General features: G+C 44.2%; 3 protein-coding genes across 3 annotated transcripts; all 3 read left to right on the top strand.

Annotated features, from left to right (window-relative positions):
• Positions 1–2,287: 2,287 nt before the first annotated feature.
• Positions 2,288–4,885, top strand: LOC118998192 (protocadherin alpha-2-like). Its single transcript, XM_037062200.1, is given in 2 exon segments — positions 2,288–4,770; positions 4,772–4,885. Coding segments are annotated over 2 exon segments (2,385 nt in total). The 5' UTR covers positions 2,288–2,499.
• A 3,941-nt stretch (positions 4,886–8,826) lies between these two features.
• LOC118998197 (protocadherin alpha-3-like) lies at positions 8,827–11,391 on the top strand. Its single transcript, XM_037062213.1, has one exon. It carries the CDS (start codon positions 8,947–8,949, stop codon positions 11,389–11,391), a length of 2,445 nt encoding a protein of 814 aa, XP_036918108.1. The 5' UTR covers positions 8,827–8,946.
• Positions 11,392–15,656: 4,265 nt separating this feature from the next.
• On the top strand, positions 15,657–18,316 carry LOC118997251 (protocadherin alpha-5-like). The gene is made up of 2 exons (XM_037060851.1): positions 15,657–16,757; positions 16,826–18,316. Exons 1-2 carry the CDS (start codon positions 15,657–15,659, stop codon positions 18,314–18,316), a joined length of 2,592 nt encoding a protein of 863 aa, XP_036916746.1.
• Positions 18,317–20,256: the final 1,940 nt, after the last annotated feature.

The raw sequence follows: 20,256 nt of genomic DNA on the forward strand, positions 1-20,256 counted from the left end.
CTGTGTCTCTGTGTATCTTCTCTTTTTTTCCCCTCTTATAAGGACATCTGTCATAGGATTTATGGCCAACCTTTATCTAGAATGATTTTAGGGTTAGAGTTACTTTAATTATGTCTGTACTCCCTTTATTCCAAATAAAGTCACATGCCAAGGTTCTGGGTGGGTATATCTTTTGGGGGCTGCTTTTCCTTCAACTCACTACAGATGCCAAGAGACGTCAAGCTGGTGACATTTGCTGAGTGTGGCTTCTCAGTCTTCTTTCCCTGTTGGGGGGAATATGCTTGGATTTCTGGCAACAGCACTCTCTCTCTGAGGGAGGGAGAGAGATATGCTAGATCCTCAGAAACTCCGAATAACAGTAGACTATACCATATAGTTGCAGTCATGTAATTCTGAAAATCCGGCAAAATTACCTCCTGGGATTATAAAAATTGCCTCTAGTTAGCCATGTTTCCTAGAGCTGATGTCCAGATCCCAGGTACAGTTTCTGAATATGTCAAGAGTAGCCAGTATGCTGGCCACTGAGTAGCACCTCAGCACCACTGAGCATTATACACATGTGGTTGCACTGCACCTACACGGTGATGGAATGGCCAGTCTGCAGCTCTGTGCCATCAGTTTAAGATTCAGGAGAATTTGGTTACATGAGGCCTTGCAATGGCCTTCACTTCACAAGAGCAACCTCCTCATGTTCATTTGCTCAGGGCTTAGGCAGGGCTTATTTCATCTCCTGGCTGCAACAGTGAGGAAGCGACCCATGTCTGGCCAAGTGAGAAAAAATACGTCTATTGACCACAGGAAAGCTATGTCATCTAAACTGGGTCAAGTGAAGTGATATTTTGGGATTTTCCCCCAGGCTATTAGGAAAAGGGCACTTTCTGTGGAGAGCCATAAATGTCACCTAAAAACACACAGCCTAAAAGCTACTTTGGCCATTTGCCATCCCATGGGCAAAGCCTACCTGAGAAAGAAGGTCAGCAGGAAAAGAAACTTAAATGGGAGATACTGAAGTGTTTATACACAGTTCCGCCTGAAACCAGTAAGTAATTATCCATTTCCATGTATAAAACAGAAAATGACACTCTACTTTCTTAAATCAGTTCACTTGGAGTTCATGGTTAAATATGATTAATATAAATATACACTTCCACATATGGTATGAATAGATACCTTAAGATACTGGACTCAAGGGAGAAATTACTATTGGTTTTTAGCACCAGGAAAAGCTAGTTTTTCTTTAGCAAGGATTTTGCTTCTCTTTTATGGACACTGTAAATTTTACAATTAATTTTGTTTTCTTCTTTGCCCAGAACTAAATGTATGACCTCCTAAGACTAACTGAAAATGATTACTGTGTATTTTGAACACTGACCCACTCCTAAACTTATTTATTTCATCCCTATATTATCTTTATCTTATTTTCATATTGTTTGTATGTTAAGGGGCAAACTGAACATTAATAAAAGAAGATATTCACAAATAATTAACACTAAAAGGCATCAGTTGTATTATTCAAATATCCAAATGTAATATGAAATGTAATATTCTTAAATTAAAATCATATTATCCAAGAAAGAAACCAATTGCTAACTTTTCAAACATCTGCAAACAGTTTAAAAAGCAGAATTAAATCACAAAAACAACAATAAAATATACAAATATATTCCCAATTGACTGAAGTACCCTTGATTCCTATGTGCTCACTTGAAGAAATGGTTAGACATAAAAAGAAATAATGTAAATGAAAGAAAGCAGGCTCTCAGAGGTGGAGTTTCACACCTGTGTTCATAGCAGCACTATTCACAATTGTCAAGAGGTAGAAACAACCCTAATGACCATAAATAGACTGATAAATAGACAAACAAAATGTGGTATACACACACATTAGAATATTATTTAGCTTTAAAGGAAATCCAGTCACATGCTCCAACACCGGTGAAACTTGAGGACTTTATGCTAAGTGAACTAAGCCAGTCACAGACAAGTACTGTATGATTCCACTAATTCGAGGTGCCTAAAGGGGCTGAACTCATAGGAACAGCAACTAGAACGATGGGTGGGCGTGTGGTGGAAAAGCTGGAGTTGTCTAATAGAGTTTCAGAATTGCGGGGGAGAAGTTCTGGAGATGTCTCACGACAATGTGAATATACTAAACTGTATCTTTAAAATGGTTGATACAGCAAATTTAATGTGTTTTCAACATAGAAATGGAAATTATATAGTCCAGAGTTTTAGAATAGCAATTTTCAAAGACAAAAGTTATGAATAAACTTAGATCAGACAACAGTCTAGTTTTAAATCTACAGGATGAGCAGCCGAGCCTACATTTTGACCACATGATGTCGCTGTCCACCACAGAGTGTTGTCTAGGAAGAAAAATACCCAGAGACCCATTGTCACTTCAGAGAAGCAGAACGATAAGAAGCAGCACTAGAAGAGAACATTTCAAATTTTGCAAAACATGATTTTTTAATTTGAGCAACTCACTGAGGATTGGTAATGGTGTCTTCTATGAGAAGGGACCGAGAGGTCGGGCGTCTGCTCCTCTTGCTTCTGTTTCTAGCCGCCTGGGAGACTGGGAGCTGCCAGATCCACTACTCGGTCCCCGAGGAGGCCAAACACGGCACCTTCGTGGGCCGCATCGCGCAGGACCTGGGGCTGGAGCTGGAGGAGCTGGTGCCGCGCCTGTTCCGGGTGGCGTCCAAAAGCCGCGGGAACCTGCTGGAGGTAAATCTGCAAAATGGCATTTTGTTTGTGAATTCTCGGATCGACCGCGAGGAGCTGTGCGGGAGGAGCGCGGAGTGCAGCCTCCACCTGGAGGTGGTCGTGGAGCGGCCGCTGCAGGTTTTCCATGTGGAGGTGGATGTGAAGGACATTAATGACAACCCGCCGATATTTCCAATGGCGGTAAAGACTATCCGGTTTCACGAGTCCAGGCTGCTTGACTCGCGGTTTCCTCTAGAGGGCGCAACTGACGCAGATATCGGAGTAAACGCTCTTCTTTCCTACAAGCTCAGCTCCAGTGAGTTTTTCTCTTTAGATGTACAGACAAGTGATGAACTAAGCCAGTCTTTGTCTCTTGTTCTTAGGAAATCTCTGGATAGAGAGGAAACTGCTGCGATTAATTTGTTACTAGTGGCTACTGATGGCGGCAAACCTGAGCTTACAGGCACAGTTCAATTGCTTATTAAGGTATTGGATGTGAATGACAATGAACCGACTTTTGACCAATCAGTTTACAAAGTACAATTGTTAGAGAACATCGCAAATGGAACGTTAGTGATTAAACTAAATTCTTCTGATGCCGATGATGGGTCAAACAGCGAGATTGTGTATTCATTTAGCAGTGATGCTCCCTCCACTATAAAGACCAAGTTCAAAATAGATTCCAGCACAGGGGAAATCAGAACAAAGGGACGATTAGATTATGAAGAAACAAAATCCTACGAGATTCAAGTCCTGGCATATGACAATGGAACTCCGTCAATGACTGGGCACTGTAAAATTTCAGTAAAGATTGTGGACATCAATGACAACACACCAGAAGTCTCAATAACATCTCTCTCACTTCCGATTCGAGAGGACGCTGCTCTGGGCACCGTAATTGCCCTCATCATGGTGTCTGACCGAGACTCCGGTGCCAATGGGCAGGTGACTTGCATCCTGTCACCCCACGTTCCCTTCAAGCTGGTGTCCACCTTCAAGAATTACTATTCACTGGTGCTGGACAGCACCCTGGACCGCGAGAGCGTGTCGGACTATGCAGTTGTGGTGACCGCGCGGGACGGGGGCTCCCCTTCGCTGTCGGCCACAGCCAGCGTGTCCGTGGAGGTGGCCGACGTGAACGACAACGCGCCCACGTTCGCCCAGCCTGAGTACACGGTGTTCGTCAAGGAGAACAACCCACCAGGCTGCCACATCTTCACGGTGTCCGCGCGGGACTTGGACGCGCAGGAGAACGCGCTGGTGTCCTACTCGCTGGTGGAGCGGCGGGTGGGCGAGCGTGCGCTGTCGAGCTACGTGTCCGTGCACGCGGAGAGCGGCAAGGTGTTCGCGCTGCAGCCTCTGGACCACGAGGAGCTGGAGCTGCTGCAGTTCCAGGTGAGCGCGCGCGACGCGGGCGTGCCGCCTCTGGGCAGCAACGTGACGCTGCAGGTGTTCGTGCTGGACCAGAACGACAACGCGCCCGCGCTGCTGCCTCCTGGGGCGGGCGGCGGGGGCGGCGCTGTGAGCCAGCTGGTGTCTCGGTCTGTGGGCGCGGGCCACGTGGTGGCGAAGGTGCGCGCGGTGGACGCGGACTCTGGCTACAATGCGTGGCTGTCTTATGAGCTGCAGGCGGCGGCGGGTGGTGCGCGCAGCCCATTCCGCGTGGGGCTGTACACGGGCGAGATCAGCACGACGCGCGTCCTGGAAGAGGCGGACGAACCTCGCCAGCGCCTGTTGGTGCTGGTGAAGGACCACGGGGAGCCGGTGCTGGCGGCCACGGCCACTGTGCTGCTGTCGCTGGTGGACAATGGCCAGGCCTCGAAGATCTCGTCTCGGTTGTCGAAGGAGGCCACGGACCCAAAGCTGGCACTGGTGGATGTGAACGTGTACCTGATCATCGCCACCTGCGCAGTGTCCAGCCTGTTGGTGCTCACGCTGCTGCTGTACACCGCGCTGCGGTGCTCGGCCCCGCCCACCGAGGGCGCGTGCGCGCCGGGGAAGCGGGTGCTGGTGTGCTCCAGCGCAGTGGGGAGCTGGTCGTACTCTCAGCAGAGGAGGCAGAGGGTGTGCTCTGGGGAGGGGCCGCCCAAGACGGACCTCATGGCCTTCAGCCCCAGCCTACCTCAAGGCCCATGCTCTGCAGAAGAAAGACAACAGCCTTCACAATCAGAACACTTAGGAACGGTGAGTCTTAATTTTTTTTCAATTCTAAAATACTACTGATTCCTTAATTCTTTATCAGTCTATTAATTATTTTGATTCAAAGCCTCGCCTTTAATTTATATCGTTATCTTACTGTGCAACACATAGAATGGATTAGAGATTGTTTTTTTGCGTTGAAAACAATTTACCTAAATGGTTTTGTTCTTTTTACATTTTGGCTTTTCTATAATTAAACCTATCCATGAATAAAATAAACTTTTAAAAAATATTTTATTTATTTATCTTAGGGGGGAAGGGAAGGAGGGAGAGAGAGAGAAATATCAATGTATGGTTGCCTCTGGTGCATCCCCTGCTGGGAACCGGACACTGGCCTTCTACCCAGGCATGTGCCCTGACTGGGAACCGAACCGCTGTCGTGTGGTTTGTAGGCCCGTGCTCAATCCACTGAGCTACACCAGCCAGGGCTGAATAAAAGAAACTTTAAAGGTTGAAAAAACACTTCAGTAAAATTTGAAAACTGAACAGTACCTGTGAATATTTTTTTCTCGAATTAAAAAATTACAATTGGAACATTTTATACAATATGATTATATAATACATATTTCTCAAATATGCTCACACCATCCATTCTTTCAGTCCGAATATGTTTGAATAATACTGTATTATATATCTGAACAAGTCCTAAATAATTCTTTCAAGCAAGAATTGATTTGTCTTTGTGCAACAATTAATAAGTTAGTTTTTCTTTTCCTTGTGTTTGAAAGCAGGCTTAATGGATCTTTTAATGCCAACTCCTCGAATATTACCTCTCATAGGTCATTACTTTGGTATGGCTTTTAGTAGTAAAAATAAATTGCTGTTTGGGATAGAGATTTCACATGTGCAAAGTCCTGGATATTTTAAGGCACAACAGAGAGTTCATTGAGAAAAGAGCCCCTCATCTCTGTTATTTAATTACATAATTTAACCCGAATATCATGTAGTGGGGTGGTCAGGTGTTGGGACTTCTTCTTCGCACAAATGGAAATTGCGCTAATCCAGTCCTTATGTTTGCTGCTTGCTGGTCATTCTTCCAACATCAGCACCCCTGGGCTATATGCAGGGCTGAGTAGAGATTGGTCACCTTCCCCTGGCACCACACTCCTGACCTAGGATAAAGTTTTCTATGACTGGGAGCTCACTCGGTTTTACCTGGTGGCACCCAAATTCCTGATGAAGTGTTTTGTTTTGTTTTGTTTTTTTAAGGTAAGGACTGGTATTAGTTTGCTATATTTTCATTGGAAACTCCTGTCTTGGGTAATCAACACACTAAACTTGGCAAATAAATTTTACACTTGGAAATAATATTAATTTTTTTCAACCAAAGGAAGATGTCTTAGGATGAAATAACTGTCTTCTACTGTTTGGTTCTTAGTTATTTACTGTTTTTCCCCCAAATATGTGTGGATATTGATGTATCATAGAAATTATTTCCCGTGCGTGATCTTAGCCAGAGCCACTTCACAGATAGGCCATCTGGGATCTGCTTTCAGAGGAATTGAGGCGTTCAGTGAGGAGATTTTGAATTCCATTCAAGAATAGTCTGTTCCTACAGGAAACTTATTAGCTCCTCAGTACTGATAAGCCTCAAAATTTAGAGTATATATTTCTCAGGAATGAGAGAAGTTCATCTGAGGCTTTATATGTGTGCACAGAAAAACAAATAGCTTGAACAAATGAGAAAGAAGCTTTTTCCTGGAAGGAGCTACCCCACCCAGAGCACTGTAGCTGCTCAGCACCCTGAGACTTGTGTGTAGAATGTGTGAACAGTCGGATGGAGCCCTTCTTACTGGAGGGCGGGCCACTGCATTTCTACTATAGGTAAGTGGTAAGCTTTTAAAACTATCTCCAAGTGTGCCCAGCAGGAGTCAAATTTTATTGCTGTACAAGTCCTTAAGGATTGTTATTACTTCTTTACATTTTCCTTAAGTTCCTTTATTACATTCTTAAGTGTCTTGAAATGTATGGTATTACAATAGGCTGTCAATTAATAGTATTACAATTACTGTGAAGCCCAAGATGTTTAATTTTTTAAAGATTTTATTTATTTATCTTTAGAGGGGAAGGAAAGGAGAGAGAGAGATAAATATCAATGTATGGTTGCGTCTCGTGTGTCCCCTGCTGGGAACTGGCCTGAAACCCAGGCATGTACCCTGACTGGGAATTGAACCATGATCCTTTGGTTCGCAGGCCCGCGCCCAATCCACTGAGCTACACCAGCCAGGGAGATGTTTTAAAAATTTAAGTTTGTCTTTCATTTTAAAACTCACTGCCTTTCAAGATTTATCAAAGAATTAGTATATTGATCTCAATAATTATTTTCTAGATATATGCATTTCCAAAATACTTCTTTTTTCCAAAGTCTTAAATGTTTACTTTTTCATGAACTAACACAACAGAATCAGTTAGAAATTAAGTAAATTTAATATTAATAAATATTATTAATGTAATTTACCTGTTTACTCATATTACTTGAATAAATTAATCAGAAATATTTACTTACTTATTCATTAAATATTAATTGATAATTCATTGTATTCTAAATATGAATGATAAAATATGAGTAAATTGCAAGCCTGGCTTGCATTCAATGAGTACACAGGAAAAAACTGGCATGAAAAATTTTCTCCTAATACTTAAATCACATGTTGGATTTCATTCAAAAAGGGTCTGACTGTAAGCCAGCTTTGGACATTCCCTTACCTCTGAATCCCACTGCTTCCTGTGGATTCTCTCTGCTCAACTTCCAAGTGCTCACGCCTCTCACGAGTTCAGAGATCTTCAGAATATTTCATTACCTTAACTTATATATGCTAAGTAGCGAATCATGTGCTAAAATGACTTTTCTCTTTTTACTGATTAGTCAAATCACCAATACTTTCAAGTAAGAATGTTTTGAGAAACTGGAATCCAGAAATTTATCCAGAGTGGGGATGATTAAATACACAATTCTTTGATGTCATGAACATTTTAGGATATACAGATAAATCCAAATAATAAATGATGTGGACATGTTGAAAACTAACATACTCTTGCTTGGCGTAATGTGAATGTAACAAGTAACCAAATCACACGGTGTCGTCATGCAGCAAAACAACTTTACAAAAGAACTTCACTGTAAAGGACTGATTTCTGGTATCTGTATGTATTTGTATAAATAACAGCTGAGACACCTAACAAGGATGAAATCACTGGTCAAAGAACATGAGAGGGACTTACAGACATCCTACAAATAAAAATAAAGTGAACATATTTGGTAAATTAACAATTGCCAGAATAATATAGAAGGAAATATGTGTGCATCATATGTGGGTATGTATATGCACGTTTTCAATGTCTCAGTGTTTTGATAGTCATCAGTACAAAAGGCCTGAGTTTTTTATAAAGTATCGACTAAGAGGCCAAGTGGTTAAGATTATGGCTCCCCAATAAGATTTAGATCCCTCCCCCAAATCACCAGTTAATATCATTTTTAAGTTACTTAACGTGTATATAGGCTCCCACTTCCTTGTTTGTAAAAAGTGACACACATTAATATCCACCTTAGAGGATCGCTGTGAAAATCCTCTAAGGATTTTGTGATGAATCCATTAAAGCAAATAGAACAGTGCTTGTCAAATGGGAACTATTTCCAATCGCTGTCCACTGCTGTTACAGCAATGGTCACTATTTCATTATATTTTACACTATGTCGTAGACTAGCAGGGCGGAAAATAATGAATTAGTATAAAAAGCTGTAAGAATGTATTTTGATATAATATAAGGACTTTGAGGAGTGCTTGAAGGAAATTATAGTGAAAAGAATAATTTGGGAAAGTTCAAACGAAATATATGGAAAAGACGACATTGGTACTTACAACACACTTTCGCCACATGATGTCGCTGTCTACCAGAAGGTCTTTCACCACAAAAGATAATACAGCGTGCGTTACGTACACAGAAGCCGCTTTTCCTCACCGTTTCCGAAATACGGGCACGGTAAGATTATTTAAAAAATGGAGAATAAGGAACTCAAATTATTTTTTAAATCTTGAATCGATGCAAGAAAGACTAAGTATTTGGGAAAGGGTTGCAATGGTGTTTTCCTGGAGAGAAGTTCTAGGAGCCCGGAGACAACTGCTTTCGCTTCTGCTCCTCACACTCTGGGAGGCTGGGAGCGGCCAGATCCACTACTCGGTCCCCGAGGAGGCCAAACACGGCACCTTCGTGGGCCGCATCGCGCAGGACCTGGGGCTGGAGCTGGAGGAGCTGGTGCCTCGCCTGTTCCGGGTGGCGTCCAAAAGCCGCGAGGACCTGCTGGAGGTAAATCTGCAGAATGGCATTTTGTTTGTGAATTCTCGGATCGACCGCGAGGAGCTGTGCGGGCGGAGCTCGGAGTGCAGCCTCCACCTGGAGGTGGTCGTGGAGCGGCCGCTGCAGTTTTTCCACGTGGAGGTGGAGGTCAAAGACATTAATGACAACCTGCCAGTTTTCCCAATGCCTGTAAAAAAATTGTTTCTTTACGAATCCCGGCCGCCTGGTTCTCGGATTCCGCTAGAGGGCGCATCAGATGCAGATGTAGGAATGAATTCTCAGCTGACCTACATTCTTCACTCCAATGAATATTTTACCTTGGATGTTAAGAGGAATGATGAGGAAATTAAATCCCTTGGGCTCGTGTTGAAAAAACTGTTAAATCGGGAGGACACTCCTGAGCATCACTTACTCATAATGGCCGTGGATGGTGGGAAGCCCGAGCTCACCGGCTCTACTCAATTGATCATCACGATTCTAGACGTGAACGACAACGCCCCCGAGTTTGAGAAGTCCATCTACAAAGTCAGATTATTCGAAAATGCACCAAATGGTACCCTAGCGGTGATTGTTAACGCCTCTGATTTAGATGAAGGAGTGAATAAGGACATTGTATATTCTTTCAGCACAGACACATCTGCAGATATTCTGTCGAAATTCCACTTGGACCCGGTGAATGGATACATCAGTGTAAAGGGTAACTTAGATTTTGAGGAAACCAAGTTATACGAAATCCAGGTGGAAGCAACAGATAAAGGAACTCCCCCAATGGCAGGTCACTGCACTGTCCTAGTGGAAATTTTAGACACCAATGATAACGTACCTGAGTTGGTTACCAAATCACTATCCTTACCTGTATTAGAAGATACTCCACTTGGAACCATAATTGCCCTGATTAGCGTCTCCGACCGTGACTCTGGTCCCAATGGGCAGGTGACTTGCACTCTGTCACCCCACGTTCCCTTCAAGCTGGTGTCCACCTTCAAGAATTACTATTCCCTGGTGCTGGACAGCACCCTGGACCGCGAGAGCGTGTCGGACTATGCAGTTGTGGTGACCGCGCGGGACGGGGGCTCCCCTTCACTGTCGACCACAGTCACCGTGTCCGTGGAGGTGGCCGACGTGAACGACAACGCGCCCACGTTCGCGCAGCCCGAGTACACGGTGTTCGTCAAGGAGAACAACCCACCAGGCTGCCACATCTTCACGGTGTCCGCGCGGGACTTGGACGCGCAGGAGAACGCGCTGGTGTCCTACTCGCTGGTGGAGCGGCGGGTGGGCGAGCGTGCGCTGTCGAGCTACGTGTCCGTGCACGCGGAGAGCGGCAAGGTGTTCGCGCTGCAGCCTCTGGACCACGAGGAGCTGGAGCTGCTGCAGTTCCAGGTGAGCGCGCGCGACGCGGGCGTGCCGCCTCTGGGCAGCAACGTGACGCTGCAGGTGTTCGTGCTGGACCAGAACGACAACGCGCCCGCGCTGCTGCCTCCTGGGGCGGGCGGCGGGGGCGGCGCTGTGAGCCAGCTGGTGTCTCGGTCTGTGGGCGCGGGCCACGTGGTGGCGAAGGTGCGCGCGGTGGACGCGGACTCTGGCTACAATGCGTGGCTGTCTTATGAGCTGCAGGCGGCGGCGGGTGGTGCGCGCAGCCCATTCCGCGTGGGGCTGTACACGGGCGAGATCAGCACGACGCGCGTCCTGGAAGAGGCGGACGAACCTCGCCAGCGCCTGTTGGTGCTGGTGAAGGACCACGGGGAGCCGGTGCTGGCGGCCACGGCCACTGTGCTGCTGTCGCTGGTGGACAATGGCCAGGCTTCGAAGATCTCGTCTCGGATGTCGAAGGAGGCCACGAACCCAAATCTGGCACTGGTGGACGTGAACGTGTACCTGATCATCGCCATCTGCGCAGTGTCCAGCCTGTTGGTGCTCACGCTGCTGCTGTACACGGCGCTGCGGTGCTCGGCCCCGCCCACCGAGGGCGCATGCGCGCCGGGGAAGCGGGTGCTGGTTTGCTCGAGCGCAGTGGGGAGCTGGTCGTACTCTCAGCAGAGGAGGCAGAGGGTGTGCTCTGGGGAGGGGCCGCCCAAGCCGGACCTCATGGCCTTCAGCCCCAGTCTTCCAGCTGGTCCATTTAGCGGTGACAGAGAAGAACAACTGGATGCGGATGCTGGTGTTTCTACCAAAGTGAGTACTTTTTAAAATTCTTTCAATAATGGCTTTTTCTTTTATTCCTCGATGTATCTACTCCTTTGTAAATATATTACAATTAAATACTCTATGTTTTTGGTAGCTGAAGTTCTCCAGGTCCTGATTTTGTGGTTGAAATGCTTGAAAATCTTTTTACTAATGTTTTTGAACTAAATCAGGAATAAGTAGTGAAAACCATACTTGCAGTTTGTTTTATTTTGTAAGTAGGTGCAATAGTAGGATTTTTATCACTAAAGGTCTGGATAGAAATTACATATATTTTCCTGTACGAGTTGCATTATTTAGAATATTTGACTCCAAATGTGGTGTACCAGTGCTGCACAGTGCTTCAGGAGCTTTTGCCACTTCTCATTTGGGATTCCTGCTACATCTCATTTGTTTATTCTCAGAAAGAGAGGAAGGGAGGGAGAGAGAGGGAGGAAACATCCATGTGAAAGAAACAGTCGGTTGCCTCTCACATACCCCCCAGCCCTGGCCCTGGCCCACACTCATTCCACACCAGCCAGGCATGGAGTTCCAGCTAAATTTTAGTCCAGATGGCACAGGCCCATTTTATGACCCAGCCTGCATGCTTCCACTCCCTTTTTATTATGCGCTATTACTTCAGTTTCAAAAGTCGTTTATCAAGCCTGTTATCTCTTATAGAGCTTCCATTGGCTCACTTACTTCTGTATCTGGAGTCTCCATTCTTCCTTTCTACTTGAACATGATTCATTTCGGCCTNAGCCCTGGCCCTGGCCCTGGCCCACACTCATTCCACACCAGACAGGCATGGAGTTCCAGCTAAATTTTAGTCCAGATGGCACAGGCCCATTTTATGACCCAGCCTGCATGCTTCCACTCCCTTTTTATTATGCGCTATTACTTCAGTTTCAAAAGTCGTTTATCAAGCCTGTTATCTCTTATAGAGCTTCCATTGGCTCACTTACTTCTGTATCTGGAGTCTCCATTCTTCCTTTCTACTTGAACATGATTCATTTCGGCCTTTGTGCTCACATTTGGCAATATGTGTATTGTTGCTAGTTTCCCAACTGGGTAAAAAAAATAAGCAATAATTTTATTGCTTTGGGAATTGTATCTTTGTTCATCTTAATTTTCTCAGTGCTTTTAATAGTAAGCATTAAAGTCAATAGGAAGTGAAACTGTAACATTCCCTTTGTATTATCATATAGAAAATATTCTTTTTGAAAGAATATTATTAATCTTGTTAAGAATTATTATTTCCATTGAGCCATTTGTTGAAAGTAATACTTCTATATATTTTAAAAACCGTTCTACTAGAGAAATTTTTAATCACTAACATGTTTTGCCTGTGGCACTAAGGATGCTAATGTCCAAACAGTTCAGCGCGTTTGTGTCATCACTGGCGGTCCTCCCCTGAACACCAACCTGACCGTTAAAGTGTCTCTTGTAGGATGTTTAAAGCTCCAAGTCATTTGCACCAAATTCAATGAAACTAAAGTGAGATTATTTTTCAGTCATTCTCTTATTTGATATTTGGTCATTTCCTTGAGCAAATGGTTGGACTCCCATTCAAGTTTTCTTACCATTGGAAATCTAAGCTTGAGCATATTAGAGACTGAAGAAGAGTCTAGTATTTCTGAATCATAAGAGCAAAATGAGAAAACCAACCTTGCTTGTGGAAGGTGAATGGGTTCTAGTGTGTGCAATTACATGAAATACTTTCCATGCAAGTAACATGCTATAACTTTCTACTTCCTCGTTCAAGCTTCCTTGCTGGAACCTGGTTAATGCTCAGTGACATTTTGGGGGAGGCTAACATATAAGTCGGTGAGATAATTCTTTCAGTTCTCCTTTTCATTTAATTTTTCTGGCACTATCCTTTCCTGCTCTCTGTGTATCCAGTATTAGCCACAACTTTTCCAACTTCAGTTCATGATTTTATTAGGTCTCATTTTCATCCTATTATAAATAATAGGGTCATGCAAAGTTCTGGTCTCCCAGGATATGGGACTTTAGCCTTCGAACACATGCCCCCTTTTAAAATTGTTGACTAAGAAGTTCTCGGTTAATAAGACATTTTAAAGACTTGCATTTTTTTCCTCTTAGAGATGTATTGCTGCTATACCAGGTGAATACTCAATAGTTTCTGAATAAATATTCTCTATATTCTGTTTCATTCTCATTTATGTATTTAATTATTTTGCAAAATAAATAGACAGGGAATCCTTTTCACTTTCTTCCAGTGTGTTTGACACCTTATGATCCCTTTGTACAAATCTGCAGTTTGGGTCTTCAGTGAAGACTGAAGATGTCTGATTTATGTTTGATTTATGAAGATGTCTGATTATTGCTCTGATTTATGGTTTAATTCAGAAGGAACTTATGAGTGCAGCTCTCCATAGAATGGGACACTAAAGTCATTTTCACTACACTGATTTTTTAAAAATATATTTTATTGATTATGCTATTACAGTTGTCCCATTTCCCCCCCTTCATTCCCTTCCACCCTGCACACCCCCTCCCACCCACATTCTCCCCCTTTAGTCCATGTCCATGACTACACTGATTTTTTGTCCTAGACAACCATGGGGAAAAGAGGCTTATGAACATAAGAGGCAAAGAAAGTCTAAAAATGGTGGCCAGCCCTGGCTGGTGTAGCTCAGTGGATTGAACGAGGGCCTTCAAACCACATGATCGCGGTTCAATTCCCAGTCAGGGCACATGCCTGGGTTGCAGGCCAGTTCCCAGCAGGGGACTCATGAGAGGCAACCATACATTTATCTTTCTCTCCTTCTCTCCTTCCCTTCCTCTCTAAAGATAAATAAATAACATCTTTAAAAAATAAAAAAATAAAAATGGTGCGCAACACGCCCTATATTAAGTTTCTCTATGTCAGGAAATTATATTGTGCTGTATTAATTGGGGCTTATTCCTTGACTATTAAAACCCAGATGTCTCAAAGTTCATGATTACCAAGAGCTGGAATGAAAATGAAGCTAAATTCCAGGTTTTCAATATGGAAATCCATATATTAATTAGGGCAATACCTAAGGGTACTATTTTTATATTGTTGAAAAATTATAGAGACTGCTGATACATCATATTTTCCTGACTGGCTATGCAACCACCTTAATTTAATGGATTTCATCAGTCAATTTCAGAGAACTAAACCATTCTAATAGGTACCTATTCAGCAAATACTGCTTGAGTGTTCTGAATGATTAGACTATTAAGACAAAATGATTCCTTTAGAAAGTTTAAATTTCAGAAAAGATGATTAGACATACATACTAAAATGCCCATAAAAAAGAAATTAATATAATAAGTGGCCCAAGTGATCCAATCTGGGTGCAATAGTATATAAAAGAAATTAAAAGTGTGTGCCCAATTTGTTTTCATCACAAAAGTCTTTATTGGTCAAGAAATTTTAAAATAATTATTAAATGGGGAAAGTTGCTTTGCTAAGAGTTTGGAAGTGATGGATATTATACAAGCGGGGCAAAATGAATATGTTTGTTTAGTGAAAAATTTTGTTGGAAGTAGAAAAGTAACCACTTTGATGAAAATATATGAGCAATCTAGGAGAAAATAGAAGTTTGGGCATATTAGACACTGGAGATTGAGCAAATATTTGTAAACCATGTAACAAAATGAGAATGCCAGTCTTGATCATGGGGAGTGAATGCATTCCAGTGAATAATATTCTTTAGAATACTTTTTTCCACACATGCATCATGCCACAAAACCCTACTTCTTTGTAAAATCTTCCTTGTACCTTCAGCCCTTAGATGACTTAAGGAAGACTTTGAATTAAATGTGGGTCTTTTCTTCCTCTTTTGGCTATTTTCAAAATTCCCTTTCAATGGCTTATTCTTGGAGCCAGAGGTTCCTTATATATGGATTCTCTAAAGATGGCAACACCTGAGGTATGAAATCCGAAGATGAAGGGTGTGTCTTCATTAACAACAACCTCCCTGTATTCTCAGAAATGCTGGAGTTCTCCTAAGCATCACTTTACAGTTGTGTGTGTAGAGTGTGTGTAACTACAGTTGGGCCTCTGTAAACACGTAACACCTGTGGGGAAAAAAGGTTTCCACAGAAGTAAGAGCTGCTCCTGTGGTGAAACTAAGAATCACACTCAACCAGTGGTTCAAATGTGTACCTCAGTAGTACACAATGTGTTTCTGTTCTCCAAAGAGATGAAAGAATGCAGGATGGCTATAAGAATAAGTAAGGTTTAGCAGCTTAAGAGTACGAAATTCCAGAATCAATTACTTACCGTTTGGAGCCACATGAGGTCGCTCTGTTCCATCAAATCATCTGATGGAGAAAGGAGAAAAATCCCTTCTTATTGTGAAGAAGCTGCATCCACTATCCAGATACTGAAAAATGGAGGATGCAGCGACATTGGACTGAATGGTCAGAAGATATCTATTGATTTTGAAGTAAGATCCCTTAATGAGAACAAGTACTGCGGGCTTGAGATGGAGTTTTTCCCGGAAAGAGGCCAGGAGTCCCGGCGTCTGCTGCTCTCTCTTCTGCTCCTTGCAGCCTGGAAGCCGGGGAGCGGCCAGGTCCACTACTCGGTCCCCGAGGAGGCCAAACACGGCACCTTCGTGGGCCGCATCGCGCAGGACCTGGGCCTGGAGCTGGCGGAGCTGGTGCCACGCTTGTTCCGCGTGGCGTCCAAAGGCCGCGGGGACCTGCTGGAGGTAAATCTGCAGAATGGCATTTTGTTTGTGAATTCTCGGATCGACCGCGAGGAGCTGTGCGGACGGAGCGCGGAGTGCAGCCTCCACCTGGAGGTGATCGTGGAGCGGCCGCTGCAGGTTTTCCACGTGGTGGTGGAGGTGAAGGACATTAATGACAATCCGCCAAGGTTCTTCCGACAAGAACAAAGATTATTTATTTTAGAATCAAGAATAGCAGATTCCCGGTTTCCGCTAGAGGGCGCATCTGATATGGATATCGGAGCAAACGCAGAACTGAAGTACAGGTTAAATTCTAATGAATATTTTCATTTGGATGTGAAAACAAGTGAAGAAGAAACAAACATTTTAGAGCTAGTACTGAAGAAGCCAGTAGATAGAGAAGAAACCCAAGAGCACCGTTTATTATTGATTGCAGTTGATGGAGGAAAACCTGAACTAACAGGTACTGTTCAGTTATTGATTAATGTTTTGGATGCAAATGATAATGCCCCGGTATTTGATAAATCAATTTATAACGTTAAACTAGTGGAAAATGCACCTAATGGGACATTAGTTATTAAATTGAATGCCTCAGATGCAGATGAGGGTATTAATAAGGAAATAGTGTACCTGTTTAGTAATCTTGTCCTGGACAATGTAAAATCTAAATTTATAATCAATTCTAATAGTGGGGAAATAACAGTCAAGGGAGAACTGGATTATGAAGACTGTAATTTATACGAAATTAATATTGATGCTGTGGATAAAAGGTCAAGGGAGAACTGGATTATGAAGACTGTAATTTATACGAAATTAATATTGATGCTGTGGATAAAAGTCCATTCCCATTAACTGGACACTGCAAAGTAATAGTGAAACTCCTGGATGAGAACGATAATAGCCCAGAGATGGTCATAACCTCCCTGTCTCTGCCTGTGCACGAGGACGCTCCAATGGGCACTGTCATTGCCCTGATTAGGTTGTCAGACCGCGACTCCGGTGCCAACGGGCAGGTGACCTGCACCTTGTCGCCACACGTTCCTTTCAAGCTGGTGTCCACGTTCAAGAATTACTTTTCACTGGTGCTGGACAGTGCTCTGGACCGCGAGAGCGTGGCGAACTATGCTGTAGTAGTGACCGCTCAGGACGGGGGCTCCCCTTCGCTGTTGGCCACAGCCAGCGTGTCCGTGGAGGTGGCCGACGTGAACGACAACGCGCCCACGTTCGCGCAGCCCGAGTACACGGTGTTCGTCAAGGAGAACAACCCACCAGGCTGCCACATCTTCACGGTGTCCGCGCGGGACTTGGACGCGCAGGAGAACGCGCTGGTGTCCTACTCGCTGGTGGAGAGGCGGGTGGGAGAGCGTGCGCTGTCGAGCTACGTGTCCGTGCACGCGGAGAGCGGCAAGGTGTTCGCGCTGCAGCCTCTGGACCACGAGGAGCTGGAGCTGCTGCAGTTCCAGGTGAGCGCGCGCGACGCGGGCGTGCCGCCTCTGGGCAGCAACGTGACGCTGCAGGTGTTCGTGCTGGACCAGAACGACAACGCGCCCGCGCTGCTGCCTCCTGGGGCGGGCGGCGGGGGCGGCGCTGTGAGCCAGCTGGTGTCTCGGTCTGTGGGCGCGGGCCACGTGGTGGCGAAGGTGCGCGCGGTGGACGCGGACTCTGGCTACAATGCGTGGCTGTCTTATGAGCTGCAGGCGGCGGCGGGTGGTGCGCGCAGCCCATTCCGCGTGGGGCTGTACACGGGCGAGATCAGCACGACGCGCGTCCTGGAAGAGGCGGACGAACCTCGCCAGCGCCTGTTGGTGCTGGTGAAGGACCACGGGGAGCCCGCGCAGGTGGCCACGGCCACTGTGCTGCTGTCTCTGGTGGACAGCAGCCAGGCGCCAAAGATCTCGTCGCGAGTGTCTTCCAGCCTCTCAAGCTCGGAGACCGCCCTGGTGGACGTGAACGTGTACCTGATCATCGCCATCTGCGCAGTGTCCAGCCTGTTGGTGCTCACGCTGCTGCTGTACTCGGCGCTGCGGTGCTCGGCCCCGCCCACCGAGGGCGCGTGCGCGCCGGGGAAGCGGGTGCTGGTTTGCTCGAGCGCAGTGGGGAGCTGGTCGTACTCTCAGCAGAGGAGGCAGAGGGTGTGCTCTGGGGAGGGGCCGCCCAAGCCGGACCTCATGGCCTTCAGCCCCAGCCTACCTCAAGGCCCAGGCTCTGCAAACAATGTGAGTCTCAAATATTTTATCCATTGCAATTTCTTTTGGTCATAAGTCTTTAATATTTCCCTCCATCTTTTTACTTTAAAGTAGGGTGTTAAACTTGCTACTCTTTTAAATGTAAATTTTCTGTTGGTACTAACTCATGTACTTAAAATTATGCATAAGCTTAAAATTAACTTCAGTTTTTTGGAGCTAATTGCTTTGAAGTAAAGAGTTTATTTCTGTATCATTCCTCCTTTTTATTAAGTTTTTAAGGTCATAGTTAATATATTCATTTTTTCCATGATACAAAGTATTTCTGAAATTAAATTTTAATAAATATTTTAATTTTCAGCCTTAGAAAATATAGGGAGATACTTGTAAGATATATTTCGAGTTATTACTTTTTCTCAAAGCTGTATATTATGGTAGATGGAAATATTTTGACATCATTGAATCAGGTTGCCTTTTATTCTCCATTAAATATTAATTTTTATTGATTTTTAAAGGATTTTATTTATTTGTTTTTAGAAAGGGGAAGGAGGGAGAAAAAGATGGAGAGAAACATGAATATTTGGCTGCCTCTCACATGTCCCCTGCAGGAGACCTGGCCCGTAACCCAGGCATGTGCCCCAGACTGGGAAGCTGAGAGGCAACGCTTTGGTTTGCAGGCCCTCACTCAATTCATTTAGTCACACCAGCCAGGGCAGAATATTAATTATTTTAGTGTTTTTATTATGCCAATACAAGTTCTTTTTAAAGTATATTCCATTGATAATGCCATTATAGTTGTCCCGTTTTTTCTCCCCTTTCTCCCCCTCCACCCTACATCCCCTCCCTCCAGCATGCCCTCTCAGTTCATGTCAGTGGTCGTTCATGTAAGTTCTTTGGCTTCTCCATTTCCTATACTATTCTTAACCTCCCCCAGTCTATTTTGTACCTACCAACTATGCTTCTTATTCCCTGTACGTTTCCCCTCATTCTTTCCCCTCCTCCTCCCTGTTGATAACCCTCCATTTCTGTGATTATTGTTTGCTTAGTTTGTTTCTGTTTTTTAGATTCAGTTGTTGATAGTTGTGAGTTTGTTGTCATTTTATTGTTCATAGCTTTGATCATCTTTTTCTTAGATAGATAAGTCTCTTTAATACTTCATATAATGAGGGCTCAGTGCCCTGGCTGGTGTGGCTCAGTGGGTTGAGCACCAGACTGAAAACCAAAAGGTTGCCCATTCAATTCCCAGTCAGGGCACATGTCTGCGTTGTGGGCCAGGTCCCCAATTGGGGGCATGTGAGAGGCAGCCACACATTGATGTTTCTTTCCCTCTCTTTCCCCACCCCTCTCTAAAAATAAACAAATAAATAAAATCTTTTTTTAAAGGAGTTGGTGATGACGAATTCTTTTAACTTGACTTCATCTAGGAAGCACTTTATCTGCCCTTTATTCTAAATGATAGCTTTGCTGGTTAGAGTAATCTTGGATGTACGTCCTTGACTTTCATGACTTTGAATAGTTCTCGATGGTCCCTTCTTGCCTGTAAGGTTTCTTTTGACAAATCAGCTGACAATCTTATGGGAACTCCTTTGTAGGTAACTGTCTCCTTTTCTCTTGCTGCTTTTAAGATTCTCTCCTTAACTATAATCTTGGGTAATTTAATTATGTTGTGTCTTTGTGCATTCCTTCTTGGGTCCAGCTTGTTTGAAACTCTCTGAGCTCCCTAGACTTGAATGTCTATTTCCTTCTCCAGATCAGGGATATTTTCCTTCATTATTTGTTCCAATACATTTTCAATTTCCTTCTCTTCCTCTTCTCCTTCTGGCAGCCCTATGATTCAGATGTTGGAACATTTAAATTTGTCCCAGAGGTTCCTAAGCCTCTTCTCAGTTCTTTTTGAATTTTTGTTTCCTTGTTCTGTTCCAGCTGAATGATTATTTCTTCCTTCTATCCCAAATCATTGACTTGAGTCCTGGTTTACTTCCCTTCACTGTTGGTTCCCTATATATTTTTCTTTATTT

Source organism: Sturnira hondurensis, unplaced genomic scaffold (assembly GCF_014824575.4).
Source record: "Sturnira hondurensis isolate 20B ecotype Veracruz unplaced genomic scaffold, ASM1482457v3 Scaffold0001120, whole genome shotgun sequence".
Lineage (NCBI taxonomy): Eukaryota > Metazoa > Chordata > Mammalia > Chiroptera > Phyllostomidae > Sturnira > Sturnira hondurensis.